This window comes from Lynx canadensis, chromosome B4 (assembly GCF_007474595.2).
Source record: "Lynx canadensis isolate LIC74 chromosome B4, mLynCan4.pri.v2, whole genome shotgun sequence".
Taxonomy (NCBI): domain Eukaryota; kingdom Metazoa; phylum Chordata; class Mammalia; order Carnivora; family Felidae; genus Lynx; species Lynx canadensis.
Window position 1 is genome coordinate 135,430,679 of NC_044309.1, and position 14,684 is coordinate 135,445,362.

The 14,684-nt window shown below is 56.4% G+C and overlaps 1 protein-coding gene across 2 annotated transcripts; it reads right to left on the bottom strand.

The window, feature by feature from the left end:
• Positions 1–3,317: 3,317 nt before the first annotated feature.
• On the bottom strand, positions 3,318–11,485 carry MCAT (malonyl-CoA-acyl carrier protein transacylase). 2 transcript variants are annotated; one of them, XM_030320855.1, is made up of 4 exons: positions 11,011–11,480; positions 9,584–9,671; positions 6,882–7,099; positions 3,318–3,911 (listed from the first exon to the last, which is right to left on the bottom strand). In XM_030320855.1, exons 1-4 carry the CDS (start codon positions 11,431–11,433, stop codon positions 3,489–3,491), a joined length of 1,152 nt encoding a protein of 383 aa, XP_030176715.1. In that variant the 5' UTR covers positions 11,434–11,480; the 3' UTR covers positions 3,318–3,488. The 2 variants fall into 2 exon arrangements, with proteins under 2 accessions (XP_030176715.1, XP_030176716.1); XM_030320856.1 differs by lacking the exon at positions 6,882–7,099 and having other exon boundaries at positions 3,764–3,911; positions 11,011–11,485.
• Positions 11,486–14,684: the final 3,199 nt, after the last annotated feature.

Consider the following 14,684-nt stretch of genomic DNA (forward strand, 5'->3'; position numbering starts at 1 on the left):
AGATCGGGCCTGAGCCAAAGTTGGACGCTTAACCGACTGACCACCCAGGTACCCCTAGAGGCACCTCTTCTAAGAAGTCTTCTGTGACCACCAGCTTGCTCTCCCCTAAACTGTGGGGACAGAATTGCCCACCCAACCACGTACCCAGCTTAGATGTTAGATGTGGCCAGGGGTGCCCGTGGCTTCTCCAGGAGTTTGGGGTTCTTCAGAGAGAGGAGGGAAAGGAAATGCTGTTCATGGAGCCCTCGGGTACAGCTGATACAGTGGCTCCTCCCTGCAGGCATTTGGGGACCCCTTCCCCAGCGTTCTAGGGTTTGTGATATTCACACCCGTGGACATCGGAGGAGCCCCTACTGTGCTAGGCTTGGGCACGGGTCCTGGGGGTGTGAATACCTGGTCCCTCAAATCTCCCATTGTTTTTTGGGAGGAAAAAAAGCACACGCAGATGAGCTAAGACCTGTGGGCTGTGTTCCGAAGGCGGGAAAGGACTGAGAAAATGGCGGGGCCGGGGTGGAAGAGCCACGGAAGACCGGGCCCGTCTGGAGACGCTGGCTGTGGCGAAGATGAGAGGGGAAGGGTCACCCAGCTACTGGGAGCAGCACGTACAAAGGCCCCAGGCCGGGGAGGCCCTCCCGAGCACGAGGGAGGTGGCCGCGGCCAGTGTCTACTCCGTTCGTGCCAACCCCGGGGCCTTGATGAGCTGGCCCCAGCGTCTGCGCCCCCACGCGAGGTGGTGGCCTCTCGACCCCCCGAGCCGACACGGCTGTGGCCGTCTGGAGCCAGCACTTTACTTGTCTCCTCAAGAAAGCCTACCCCTCCAGGTGGGGAAACTGAGGCCCAGAGAAGGAGGGGGCTCGACCAAAGTGGCACCAGGATCCGCCGATCCCCGATCCAATTGGGGTCCTCTGACCACCAACGTGAGCCGTTCCGGGCAGTAAGACGCTGAGGTTGAGGCCCACAGGTGGGGAAGGGGGCGCAGCCAAACCCAGTCTGGTTCATCCACGTGGCAACTTGCACGAGCTGCAGACAGACGCTGAGCAACAGTGTTACCGGAAGTCACTCTCCCAACAACCGCCAAAAGGCAGGACCGGAGGCCCGTCCCTCCCCGGCAGGGGGCAGACCGCGTGGTCGCCCAGGGGCCTCATGATTCCTGAAGCATCTCTGCGTGACGCCCCTGTCTCCTGGGCCTCTGCAGCAGGTCCCAGGGGACCACAGGGTGGACATGGACCCTGACCCCCTGGGGAGACAGGAAGTACTTTCCCAGAGGAGGGGATGAGACTGTGGAGGCACGAGGGGCCCCCTCTTTGCGGTTTCAGAGGCTTTTGATCAAGGCCCTGGGTCCAGGCAGCATTTCCGCACGTGAGGCAGCAAGACCTGATTCTCTTAGAAGGTGCCCAGGGAAACCCGGTCCCGCCAGGCAGGGAAGCGGCCCCCGGCCCCCGGCGGACTGAGGGAGGCAAGCTGCCGGGAGGACCAACGGGCCAAGGGTCTCTGGTGGCGAGGGACCCGAACGCGGTGGCAGGTGGGATTCCTGCCTCGGGGTGGGCCGGCACCGTGGGACCAACTATGGCACAGGGTATTTTCCTCGGCCGGGGGGGGGGGGGCGCGAACCGGCCCGCATCCTGCCCAGGGGCCGGACGCAATTTCCACCACCACCCAGACCCTGGGCTCCCCCATGACTCCCCGCACCTCGTGACTCACCCGGACTCCAAGTCTGCGGGAGCAGGGTGGGCGAGGGGCCGCCCGGCCCGGGTCTCCCCCAGTGGAGGTGAACACTGCCTGCTTTCATCTTTCTGTTTCCCCACTACGGGGCAGAGAGATCTTGCCAGCTTTCTGGAACCTTCTTTAAGGTAGGACCATATGTCCCTTGACTGCTGTTCCGTCCCCCTCCTCTGGCTTGGACCTGAGGACCTAAGGACCTGGGAGCGCCATCCCAGACCCCCGAGGAAAAGGGCCGTGGCCCAGAGAGGCAGTGAGGCCTGCCGCGTGGGAAGTCTCAGCTCCCGCTTCTCCAGCTCCCTCCTGTGGGACCGCGTTCCTCGGGGCCGAACGAAAGTCTGCGGCACCATTCCGCCCACCGCACGGCCAGAGAACGAAAGCCTGGCCTGGAGAGCCTGGTCTCCCAAGGCTGCCTGCGAGGGAAGCCCTCGGTGAAGAGGGTTCAAACGGACTTGGCAATTATTTAAAAATAGTAGCAAGGTTCTTTGTGAATATTTGAAAGTTTCCACAACAAAATTTTAAGAGAGGGTTACTTCGTCACTGAACTCCAAAGAGCGGTCACCCTTCAGGCCAGGGTGAAAACCGGGTTCGTGGTCGTATCTGCAGGGGTTCTCTGGGGCTGCGGACACACGTGGGCGTGTGGGGGTCGCGATGCCCGGAAGCGCTGCGGGCGTGGAGCGGCCAGGAGCCGGGACGGCTGTCCACGTTGTGCGCCGCGGTCCCCCACGATGCAGTCCAGTTCCGCCCAGAGGCCAGCGGGGCCCCTGTTGAGAAACACCGCTGAATTCAAAAGGAGAAACCTATCCAGGATTTGACATGTGCCCACACAACGGCAACACTTCCAGACGAACGCGGCGGTTTCTTGCCAGTGGTTTCCCGCTATTGCTGAGCGATTACCCCTCAGTGTCAGAGCGGGAGCCGCGTCCACAGAGAACCCGCACTTTGCTCCCGCTGTGGGGCCGACGGGGAAGCTCAGCGAGGCTCGCCCGTGCCAGGCTGGGTCACGGGCGCACAGTAGACGCCTGGCGATCACCGTGTGAAGGGACGCCTGGGGGTGGGGGAGGCAACAGGGCCCCCGGCCAGCCTCCCCAGACCCCTCCCGCCTCGCTAAGGACCCTCTTCCCCACCAGGGCAGGGGCCACTCATTCACAGGCACGCAGCAGACACTCAACACTATCTGTCGGGTGAGCAAACGAATGTTGCCCCGGGTCTCCCAACTGCTGAGTGCCGGGGTGGACAGAATGGCTGCCAAGGCCGACTGTGTCTTGAAGCCCTTTGCGTCCGGTGACGAAAGCGCAAAGATTCTGGCGGTGGGTGTCCACGGGCTACCAGGGCAGCGGAGGAGCCCGCGTGGCACCGGCCTGCCTCGTGGCCATGCCAGTATGCCCATGGCACCCACAGGGCAACAGGCCAAGCCTCCGCAGTCCCTAGGCCCACCTGCCAGCCTGGCGGTGTCTGCCCACTTCACAGAGGCGCCCCGTGCCCCCAGGCAGGGCTGGCGCGGGAGGAGCCAGACCCCGCCAAGACTTCCTGGCATCTTCCCCCCCCAGCACCGCACACGCCCCAGGGGGAGAAAAGGAGACGTGCACCCCGCCAGCTGGAGACATACTTTCAGCGCTTTTTATGCGGCGCTCAAAGCACTTTGCAGACCACGCCTCCCCGTCGCTCCGCTCCGGGAGGAGGAAGCCTACAGAAAGGCCGGTCCGGCCCCCCCCACCCCCGCAGCCCCTCCTGGGGCCCCCTCCTCCCTCCCTCCTGCAGGGCCGGGGCTAGGTCCCGTCGTCCTCCGGGTCCTCCAGAACCTCCACGTGCCCGTAGGACCTCCAGGCCTGCAGGTTGCAGCTCTTCAGGATGCTCCCCAGCTGCTTGCCCGGTCCTACTTCAAAAGTCTTGGGGAACCCCGTGCCCTTTCTCCTCCCGTAGACGGCGTGCATCGTCTGCTCCCACTTCACCGGGGAGACCACCTGCTGCACCAGCAGTTTCCGGATGTGTTTCGGGTGCCTGTATCTGTTCCCATCGACGTTTGAGTGGACGGAAACCAGAGGCTCCTTCACAGCAACCGACTTTAAAACTTGGGCCAGGGGCTCCAGGGCCGGCTCCATGAGGCGGGTGTGGAACCCACCGCTAACCGGCAGCATCTTGGTGCGTCTGAAGTGATACTTGGAGGAATTCTTCCGGAGGAACCGCAGGGCCTGGAAGGAAGGGAAAGGGAGTTTCGGCCAAGGCCGCCCTAGGGGGAGAGACACGGGGGGAGGCGGTCGCCACCGGCACCCGTGCGGTCCCACGCACGGAAGCTGCTACCCCCGCACGCCCACACCTGTCCGTCCCCGCAAACGGCTGTGAAGGACAGGCTCCCTCCCCTCTTTGTTCCAGTTCAAACCAGCCACGCAGCTGGCACCCTGCGAGTCCCCCTCTGGGGCGCGGCCACTCGCACAGCCTACCGTGCAGGTGACCACCGAGGGGGCTGGGAAGCGCGGTCCCTCCCAGCGCGCCTCCTACGCACCTTGGGGGCCCAGGGGAAGTCACTCAACCTCTCTGAACTGTTTGCATCCGTAAAACGAGCACGACTGCACCTGCTGTACCAGGCTGCTGGGAGGTGACCCGATGGGAGGTGTGAGAGGCTGGGACACACGGCTGGCTTTCAACGATCTGTCAGCCACCCTCCGAAATTGTTCGTGAGCCTCTTTTCTTATACTCCGTAAACCTCAAGAGAAAAATTCGGGAGGCTCCAAGCCTCGTTTCCTTCTATTGGAACCCCCTCTCCCGAGCTTTCTCTAGAGAAGAAAAGAGCTCTGTCTCCCAGAAGCCAAAAGCCTTCTCCTGAAGGGGGTCTCAGCTCAGAAGGGGCCTCCCTGGCTAACCCGCCCAAACTTGGGACTGTTTGCAAACAACGGCATTTGCAAATACTTAAAAAGTAGTAGATATTCTTAAGGGACCCTATACCCTCCGGACACAGCCCAGGTCCTGCCACCCCGACGGCCCTCCACTGGGATCTGCTGCGGGGCTTCCAGGGCACTAAACCGTCTGTCCGGCCCGGTCTCTCCAGGCTGTCCCCACCCGCAGCGGCTCAGAGGCTGGGCAGCCGTTCCCTAGAAGACCGAAGGGAAGCCTCGGTCACAGCAGCTGTATGACCTTGGGCAGTTTTGCCTTACCTCTCCGTGCCTCAGTTCCCTCTTCTGTGAAATGGGGATAATGACAATAGTTACCTCCCAGGCTACTAAGGAGAACTCTGCTTGGCACATAAGCGCTATATAAGGGTTAGCAGGGATTTTGTAGGCCAAGCCCATCCACGTCCACTGGAAAAGAGTACGTAACAGGATGGCTCTTTGTGTCCCCAAAGGGCAGGAAGGATTCGAGTTTGGCTGGATGGCACTCGTTCACCCGTCCGTGGGGCCCTCCCGGCACGAGTGTACTTCGTCTGCCCGGGCACGGCCGACGCAGCCTGTGGCTCGCCGCGTCTCGGTGTCCTGTGCCGGGAGCCCGTCAACTCAGCACAGCTCAGCACGCTGTACCCGAAGTGTGAACCACGTCTGCGGGAAGCAGTGAGGGGTCGGGCTGGCTGTCACTGCAGCAGAGCCCAGCCTGTCCTGACAGTTCACATCACCACCCCTCTCCCTCGTCCCCACGCCACTGAGGGGCACCCAGGAGCCCCCTCCGAACACAGGCCTTCCCACCGTGCCCGGACCGCCCGGGCCGCGGTGTCGACACGGATGGCTACTCTGTGGCACTTCCTGCATCATTCGGCATCCTTCCACGCGAGGCCTCTGGACTCATCCAGCTCAAGTCCGAGGTTAGGGCCACAGGACTCGAGGCCACGGCCTCGGTGCAGCGGGCTCTTCTGCGGCTGCCCTTGGCCCAGGCGCCGGTTTAGCAGAGGCCAAGGAGTTTTGTCACATCAGCTGTTGCACGGGGACTGCCTGCTCAGGGAGACCCCGCCCTCGCCTGAGCTCTCTGCTGTGGCCCTTCCGAACCCCCGACAGGGCCAAACCCGGGAGCCCGGGGAGTCGTCATCCTGCGTACCCGACTGTCCGGGAGCTCCTGAGGGAGACACCGGCCCTGACTTGGAGCCCCTCCTGGCCCACTCCAGGCCCTGCCGAGGCTGTTAATGGGAAGGAGCAAGCAGCTCCATGATGAACGTGGGGCCACAGTCACTGGTCTTCCCGTCATCTCAGAGCACAAGAGGGACCGTGGCTCTCACTGGTTCAGAGGAGATTCACAAAGACATCGGGCACATGGGCAAGGCCTCACAGGGATGATGGATTGAGCGCAGTCAAGTGGAGGAAGAAGGTTCCAGAATGAGAGAGACCGGAGCTCCATTCTGCCTCCACCATCTCTAAGCACTGGCCGCTCTCTCTGCCTCGGCTCCCTCGTGTGTAAAACATGCTTCTGTGGAGCAGAGACTGGCCGCAGGGCCGGGACGAGTCGGGGAGGCACAGGCCCGTCCCTGCAGCCCCTGGTGGGACCCTGTGCGGACCCACCTGGCATCCCCTGGGCCAGGCCCTTTCCTGTGGTGGCTCCCTGCCTCTCCGCTGAGACGCCCTCCCCCTGCAAACTTACCCTCCCAGCACCACTCCTGGTGGTGCCTCAGGCCCTCTGGCAGCCAGCCTGACCCTTGCTGTGCCCCAAACCTGAGGCCACCTGTTCACGGCTTGTCAGTCTGTGTACCCTCAGTGCTCATTACAGAGGAGCTGCTTGGGAGACGTCTGGAAACACAGCGAATGGAAGGAAGGACAGGAGGAAAGAAAATGAACTCGGGACAAAAACAGACACCTAAGAAAAGACACAGCCGGAGGGAGCAACCTGGCAAGAATGGCTTCTCTGTCGCCAAGAAAGCAACCAGATCAGAGGTTGTGAGAATCACAGAATTTACAGGAAGGCCCTGGATCATCTGGTCCAGCCCCTTACCTTCCACGAGGGCCAGGTGATCTGGTTATTTGCCCAAGGTCCTCATCTATGCGTGGCAGGGTGGGGACAGTAGCCCAGCCTCTTGCCTCTTTCTGCAGTGCTACCCCTGGCTCTGCCCCCTGCTGGCCCTCAAGTACTTCCCCAAGGCCACGGCTGGGCAGAGCGAGCGCCCATCACGCCACCGCGGGCTCACGAGTGTGGGTGGAACCTTCCGGGCTGGACTGGGGTCTATGAAGGCTGTTCCCATCAACACCAACCTCCAGGTGTCCTGAGATCACCCTGCAATCAGGAAAGAGGTAGCTGGCCACCTCACACACGGGGTTCTCTATGCCCAAAGTCTTGCAGTGCTCCCGGGCTTCCAAACAGGCGAAGGTGAACTTGGACTGAGGCTGGCCAAGGACAGACAGCATCCCACTGGGGACAGCTTCCGAGGCTTCCTGCATGGCCTCAGCTCGGATTTTCACCGCATGCAAACCTATCCGGAGAGAAGCGCATTTGGAACGATCAGGGCACATGAGGAAGGAGGGATGCCCAGACCCGAAAGACAAAGCACAAGTTCCACACTGCGGGCTGGAGACGCAGACGGTGGTACCTGTCACCAGTCCACAAGGCCACAGTTCCACTACATCTGTACCCATGACACAGGGGTGGTGCTGCCATCACGGAAAGGGTGGGGGCGTCCTTGGCACCATAGAAATTGAAGCACGGAGCTCCCGGCCTTAAAGCCGGCTTGATGTACAAGGGTGGTTCTTAACCAGGGGTGATTCTGCCTCAGGGCGGTGTCTGGAGACACTTATTGTCACAAGAGTGGAGCGTGGGGGGCCGTTGGGGGGGCATGTGCGCGTGCTACCGGCATCTGGCGGGTGGAAGCCAGCGATGCTGCTTGACATCTTACAGCGCACAGCCCCACCCCGAACATGGAATATCCGGCCCCAAACGTCAACAGTGCTGCTGCTGAGAAGCCCTGGTGCGAAGGAACGGACTTTGAGCTACACTGCTTTGGGCAAGTCATGACCTTCCGGGTCCAGTTTTTAGTAAAATCTGGATGAGAATATCTCATCTGCCTGGATTGTTGTGAAAACGGGGAATTAGTGTTGCAATAGTACAGGATTCTCATAAATACGGCTCTGCTGCCCCCACTTGGGGCTGGAGAACAAGGACACCACCAAGGCAAACAAGCTGAAATGCAGAGCTCCCGGGTCAGCGCAGCTCAAGTGCAAGGTGAGGGGACAGGCCAGGCAACTCCACTGACTGTGACGTAAGAAGGGCCTGTAACCACTGGACGTCCATCATCCTGGTCCTGGGTCTGCTCCCTGGCGGGTGGGGGGTGACCGGGCCAAGGAGAGGGTAAGGGACCAGTCCGGGGTTTGCTGGGACAACAGAGGTGTGAGGGGCACCCCCTGCACCCTTTCTCACGCACGTTCCTTCACTTGGCACATACACTCATTTGTACTGGCTTGCCGGCCCCTTACACAGGTAAGGCTGCGGAGCGGATACAGAGACGGCCTGAGGTAGGAGGTAGGAGAGAGTATTGCAAGTCCTCCCGTGCAGGCATTAAGTAACCATGCAAAACGTCAAGTGGAATAAAACCAGGAATACACATACGCTCTAATCCTGCAAATTATGTGCACATAAAACTACGTACGTATAAAATAGTTTTATTAGGATGTGTGAATATGCAACATTTCTTATCGCTTCCTTAATAGTGCCATAACGCTGCATCAAAGTAAAATGCAGTGAAAGTCAGTTTCAAGTGTATAATTCAGTGGTTTTTGTTGTTTCCATAAAACACCCCGTATCTGCTAAGTAATCTCTCCCCACTTCTCCTTTCCTCCACCTCCAGTAACCTGTCATCTGTTGTCTCTGTGGGTTTGCAAATTCTGGATATTTCATAGAAAAGGGGTCACACAACATGTGACCTTTTGTGTCCAACTTCTTCTACTGAGCATGCTTTTGAGGCTCATCCACGTTGCACATGTATCAGCACTCTACTCCTCGTCATGGCTGAATAATATTCCATGACGTGGCCAGAGCACAACTTGTTCATCATCTGATGATGGACATACGGGTTGTTCCCATCTGTTGGCCATTGCGAATAATGAACACTTTTATGAACATCCGTGTACAGGTTTTTCTGTGTGGACACGTTTTCATTTCCCAGGTATATACCTATGGGTAGAATCACTGGGCCACAGGGTAATTCTATTTGTAACTTCTTCAGGAACACTGCCAAACCGTCTTCCGCAGAGGCTGCACTGTTTTACAGTCTCACCAGCGATGTCTGAGGGTCCTATTTTTTCATTCTTGCCAACGCTCATGATTACTACTACTATTATTATTATTTTAGTTAAAGCCATCCTAGTGGGTATGAGGTGGTATCTCAGTGTGGTTTTGATGTGCATTTCCCCAATGCTGAGTGATGTCGGAACATCTTTTCATGTGCCTGTTGGCCATGTGTATGTCTTCTTGAGAGAAATGTCTGTTCAAGTCCTCTGCCCATATTTAACTATAAGTGAAACAGTTTATGAGCAAAACTCTTAGGAAGGAAAGGAAATACTTAGGAAATAAATACATATTTAAAAAAAAAAAAGAAGTGAAACTGATAGGTTCAAGATCAAACAGTCAGTTACCCTTTTTCATTCCGGGACTGTCTGCTGAACACCTATCACGTGACAGGCACTGTGGTGTGGGAGTGGACTGAGAACACCCAGGACAGGGTGCAGGGCAGGCAAGCAAGCAGAGTTCGGGAGATTCCAAAAAGAAAGAAAATCCCCAGGGAACCCTCAGGCTTAGAAGGGAATCAAGGTGAAGTCTGGTCCTCGGGTTCCCATGCCATTCTCATCTATGTGCTCCTCTATCACCCGAGTGGCTCTAGAATGGTTTCTGGCAGTGTCCTTTGTCCCCAGTTGAGCCCAGCAAGAGAATACCCCAGCACAAAACCAAACCCCTTCCTGGGTACCTTCAGAAAATTCCATGGCTCCGGCAAACACTAGGGCTGCAAATTCTCCCACACTGAATCCGGCAGCAGCAACACAGTTCTCAATAACCTGTGGTGACAGAGGCAGGACATGAGGCCAAGTTCTTGGGGGGGTTCAGTCTGGGGCTCTGCACCTGAGAGCTGGCAGGGTGTGGAGAGGCTCCAGAAGCCAGGAGCCGCTGGCCCGGTGCTCCAGCTAGAAGAGGGCACTCCTCCTACTGATGAGGACCTTTCCTGGCCAGGCAACTTAAAGCCTGCTAGCTGGTTCTGTGGTGAGCTGGGACTCCAACCCAGGGCTCTGGAGTCTCTTGCCTCCACCCTGGAGATGCCCCTAAGGCCCGATGGAGCTGGAGGGAGCTAAGGAGAGAAGAACATGTCTCAGAGTCAGAGCTGGATTTGATTCTTAGCCTGGGAGGGTTCCCTAACTTCTCTGAGCCTCAGTTATCCCGTCTGTGGAATGGGGACAGGGCAGAACCTACCTCACAGGACTACTGAGAAGGTTATGCAAAGATCACGTCTCTGAGGTGCTGAAGCACAGACCTGGCCCAGGGTGAGCAGTTGTTACCGCCACGACTCAACAGGACCACTCGACTAAGTCTGTTAGTGTCTCTGAGTCACCTTCCCTCATCCACAAAGTAACTGTATTTACCTCACCAGGTTGTGAGCACGGAGTAAAGGCTGTAAAGCAGGGCTTCACATTTACTGTTCCGATATCATTAAATATTAACAGCAGTCAATTCACACCTTCAAGTGAAGTGACATTCTCACACATCATCCTCCTCATGATCCTTCATTTAAGGTTGAAGTTTAATCCTTCTAAAATAATTTAGTAATGGGGCGCCTGGGTGGCTCAGTAGGTTAAGCTGCTGACTTCCACTCAGGTCATGATCTCACAGTTTCGTGGGTCCAAGCCCCGCATCAGGCTCTTTGCTAACACCTCAGAGCCTAGAGCCTGCTTCGGATTCTGCTTCCTTCTCTCTCTGTCCCTCCCCCGCTCACGCTCTGTCTCTTATCTCTCAAAAATAAATAATAAAAAAAAAAAGTTAAAAAAACTTTAAAATAACTTGGTAGTCAACAAATGACTAGGGTTATTTAAAATTGCAGCCCAGCCCTCGACTTCCCAACCCCTTTCCCTGCTCTATTTTCCTTTCTAGTACACCCTATGTAACATGCTATGTCATTGACACAAATAGTTCTTCATTATCTATCTCCCTTCCCCGAACACGCAGGCTCCCCTAGGGCACGGATCCCTGTTTTGTTCAGGGCTGTATCCCCAGCGCCTAGAACAGCGCCTGGCGCCGAGGGGGAACTCGGTGAGAATGTGCCCCGTGCGTCATACGTGGGAGCACTGGGGCCTGGCAGGTGCGTCCTGGCCTGGCTGGCGGAGCTCGCGCAGGGCCGGGCCTCACCGCGGGCTGCAGGTGATGCAGTTTCTCGACGGCGGCCAGCGAAGCCACGAAGACAGCGGGCTGGCAGTGCACGGTGCGGTCCAGGGCCTCCTGCGGCCCGTGCAGGCTCAGCTCCAGCAGGTCGTAGCCCAGCACGCTGCGGGCGGCGGCGTAGAGCTCGCGGACGCGCGGGTAGCCGAGCAGCCCCCGGCCCATGCCCACCACCTGGCTACCCTGGCCCGGGAAGAGCAGCACCGAGCACTGGCCCGGCGGCCGCCGCCGCGCCGCCGCCTCCCGGGGCCCTTCCTCCGCGGCCGTGGCGTCTCGCAGCAGCTCCGCCACGTTCACGGCGCCCGGCGGAGGCAGCGGGAAGTTCGAAGCGCCCCGGCGGCAACCCGCGCCCCAGTCCCGGGCCCACGCAGCCCGCGCCACCCGCACGCTCATGGCTAGGCCGCTGCCCCCGGTGCGTTACCGTGGCGACCGAGGCGCAGTGAGGGCGGCGCGGCGCGGCGCGGCGCGGTCCTTGTCGCATTTCCCGCCGGGCGGGCCGGGTCTTCCGGGGGGCGGGAAGAAAGGTTCCGCGGCTACTGGTTCCGCCCCGGCTCCGCGAGCCTGTGCGGCTGCGCGCCGGGGCCTGGGGTGACCCAGGCGCTCGCGGGAACCCGCGCCGGAGCGAGTAAGGGCGGGCACCGCACAGCCGTCAGCCGGCGCAAGTAGTTATTGAAGGAACGGCGAACGCGCTGTAATACTCACTCTTTCTACCTAGCTTGTGAAGGGCGGTTGAGACGCCTCCACGTTGTTCCTCCTGCCTGATTTCTCAGCAGCTCTGTGCGGTAAGCCAGAGAGCAGCTCTCTCTAAGAATCTTGTCTACAAGCCAAACAGGCACCTGTAAGCATCCAATAAGTATCTGTTCCATTGAACAAAGCCCTGGATGTTTTTCAGACCTTAGCTTATTTTGTATGTATGTATATATGCATGTATTTAATTAATTGATTGATTGATTTTTTTATTAACGTTTATTTATTATTGAGACAGAGAAACAGAGCATGAGCATGGGAGGGGCAGAGGGAGGAGGAGACACAGAATCCGGAGCAGGCTCCAGGCTCGGAGCTGCCAGCACAGAGCCCGACGCGCTGCTCTAACTCACAAACCCAGGGAGATCATGACCTGAGCCGAAGTCAGACGGTTAACCGACTGAGCCACCCAGGCGCCCCTTAATTTATTTTTAAAGTAGGCTCCATGCCCGATGTAGGGCTTGAACTCATGACCCTGAGATCAAGAGTCGCTTGCTCTACTGACTGAGCCAACAAGGCACCCCGTGGCATTATTGGCTGATTCAATTCCTCAGGCAACGAAGTGATGGATAGGTGCTATTATTATCCTCAATTTACAGGTGAGTGGGCAAAGGCACAAAGACTGAATGATAGGTGGTTGGAGACAGAAGGGGCATTCGAAGTGGGGGTTATAGGTTTCTGAGCAGTAGTGTGAGTCTGCTCAGGGAGAGTGTAACTCTGACCTCACCCCACTTACCCTCTGCTCCTCTCTCATTTCCTGCCAGCCCAGGAGACAGACAGACAGACACACACACACACACACACACACGCACACACACACACACACACACACACACACACCCCATAATGAGAAAGATCCAGGTAGAATTACATCAGCAAATCTACTTCAGTGCGTTGGTCCTAAGAATCACATGTGCAAAGCCCTAACTCTCAGAACATCCAGTGCAGCCTTGCTTTTAACAAGGAAAAAGTGGAAATAAGCCATATATTCGACCAGAGGAGATTCCTTAAATGGGTTACGGCAGATCTATATGACCCTGTGGTCATCAAAGATGTGGAGGAGGTTTTCAGGTTAAGACATGAATAGAGCACACGCTGCCTCCAGAAGCCTATAAATCCACAGTAAAGGAATCTTTTAAAGACGTAAATCCGCAAGGACAGGGAGAACAAGAAAGAGGGCCCTTGCAACAGAACTTCTGGAAGCTGAAAAGAAGGAAGACCAGTATTACCTGACTTCGTAAACTCCGGATAGCCAAATCCCTCCTGACAGTGGGGAAAGGTGACCGAGTCCTATTTATCAGCAGACTCCTCAAAAGCTTAGGAACTGGCAGCTTATAGACGTAGGGGTGAAAGAAGGTTAAAATAAAGAGGTATCTTGAAGGTATCTTTGAAGAACAGATCTTTATTTATTTAAAAAAATTTTTTTAGTTTTTTTATTTATTGTTGAGAGAGAGAGAGAGAGAGAGAGAGAGAGAGCGCGCAGGGGAGGGGCAGAAAGACACAGAATCCAAAGCAGGCTCCAGGCTCTGAGCTGTCAGTACAGAGCCCAACACAGGGCTCAAACTCCACAGATCATGACCTGAGCCAAAGTCAGACACTTAACTGACTGAGCCATCCAGGCACCCCGATCTTTGTTTATTTATTTATTTTATTAATGTTTATTTTGGAGAGCGTGAGGGGGGAGTGGCAGAGAGAGGGTGGTGGGGACAGAGGATTGGAAGCAGGCTCTGTGTTGACAGCAGAGAGCCCGACGTGGGGCTCGAACTCACAAACCGTGAGATCATTACCTGAGCTGAAAGCAAGAGTAGGATGCTTAACCAACTGAGCCACCCGGGTGCCCCAAACAGTTAGATCTTTAGGCCCCTCTCTCTCAAGCCACTGAGTGGAACCCCTCCCTCATCTGGCAAACATCCGGGGTTTAGCTCTGGAAAGGACTGGACAGGGACAATGGTGAATGTGGGCACTCTGCTAAAGTGGGTAGGCCGAATGCAGAGATCTCCAGTGCTCTCCCCCACTAAGCTCCCAGAAACCTGGAGCCAGGCCCCTACCCTCCACGGAAGGGACTGAAGGATCGTGTGGAATCTGACCAGTTCAAGAGGAAATCTGAAAGATATTGACAATCCAGGGAGTTCCCAGACAAATGGCCAGACAAGTTCCAACTTACAGTGATGTTAAACCAACAAATACTATCTCACACGTGTTTTCTTTCCTCATAATCATGAGCAGCCAGCCCCAAATTCCCATCTGAGGAAAGCCTCTTACAAACAGAACACACACACACACACACACACACACACACACACACACACACCCCACAATGCATGGGATTCAGAGACTATGGTAAGAGAAGAAAATAATTGTTTTAAGAAAACTATCACAGATAGTTGAGAGGTAAGAGAAGATGCTGCATCCATGAACAAAATCAAAAAATTATGTATAAAAAAACATTTAGAAAACAAATAAGAATCTCTTGGAAATTAAAAAGAGGACAGCAGGAATGGAACGCTCAATAGAAGGCCAGGAGGAGCAAGTTGAGGAAACCTCACAGCAGGTAAAATACAACAATCCTGAAATCCGAAAATCAAACCAAAACCAAAAGCCCTTGAGAAGTGGAAGAGAAAAGGAAGTTACGGGACCAGCCTAGGAGGTCGAGGATTCTGAGTAACAAGGGTTTCAGAAAGAGAAGTGAGAAAATGGAGGGAAGGAAATCATCCAAAAGAAATTCAATTTCTGAAAAACGAAGGGTATGAGTTTCCCATATGGGAGGGCCCCCTGAGCATAGGCACAATGGATGAAATTAGACCCCCACAGAGGACTATCCGTGTGACAGTCCAGACCTCTAGGGACAAAAGTCTTAAAATCTTCCAGGAAGAACAAAATAGGTCACATGCAAAGGCTCC

Coding starts and splice junctions, on each gene's coding strand:
- MCAT (XM_030320855.1), bottom strand. CDS start 11,433: ATGAGCGTGCGGGTGGCGCGGGCTGCGTGGGCCCGGGACTGGGGCGCG. Junction 9,672..11,010: donor TGCATCACCTGCAGCCCGCG/GTGAGGCCCGGC, acceptor CTGTCACCACAG/GTTATTGAGAACTGTGTTGC. Junction 7,100..9,583: donor AGCCATGGAATTTTCTGAAG/GTACCCAGGAAG, acceptor CTCTCCGGATAG/GTTTGCATGCGGTGAAAATC.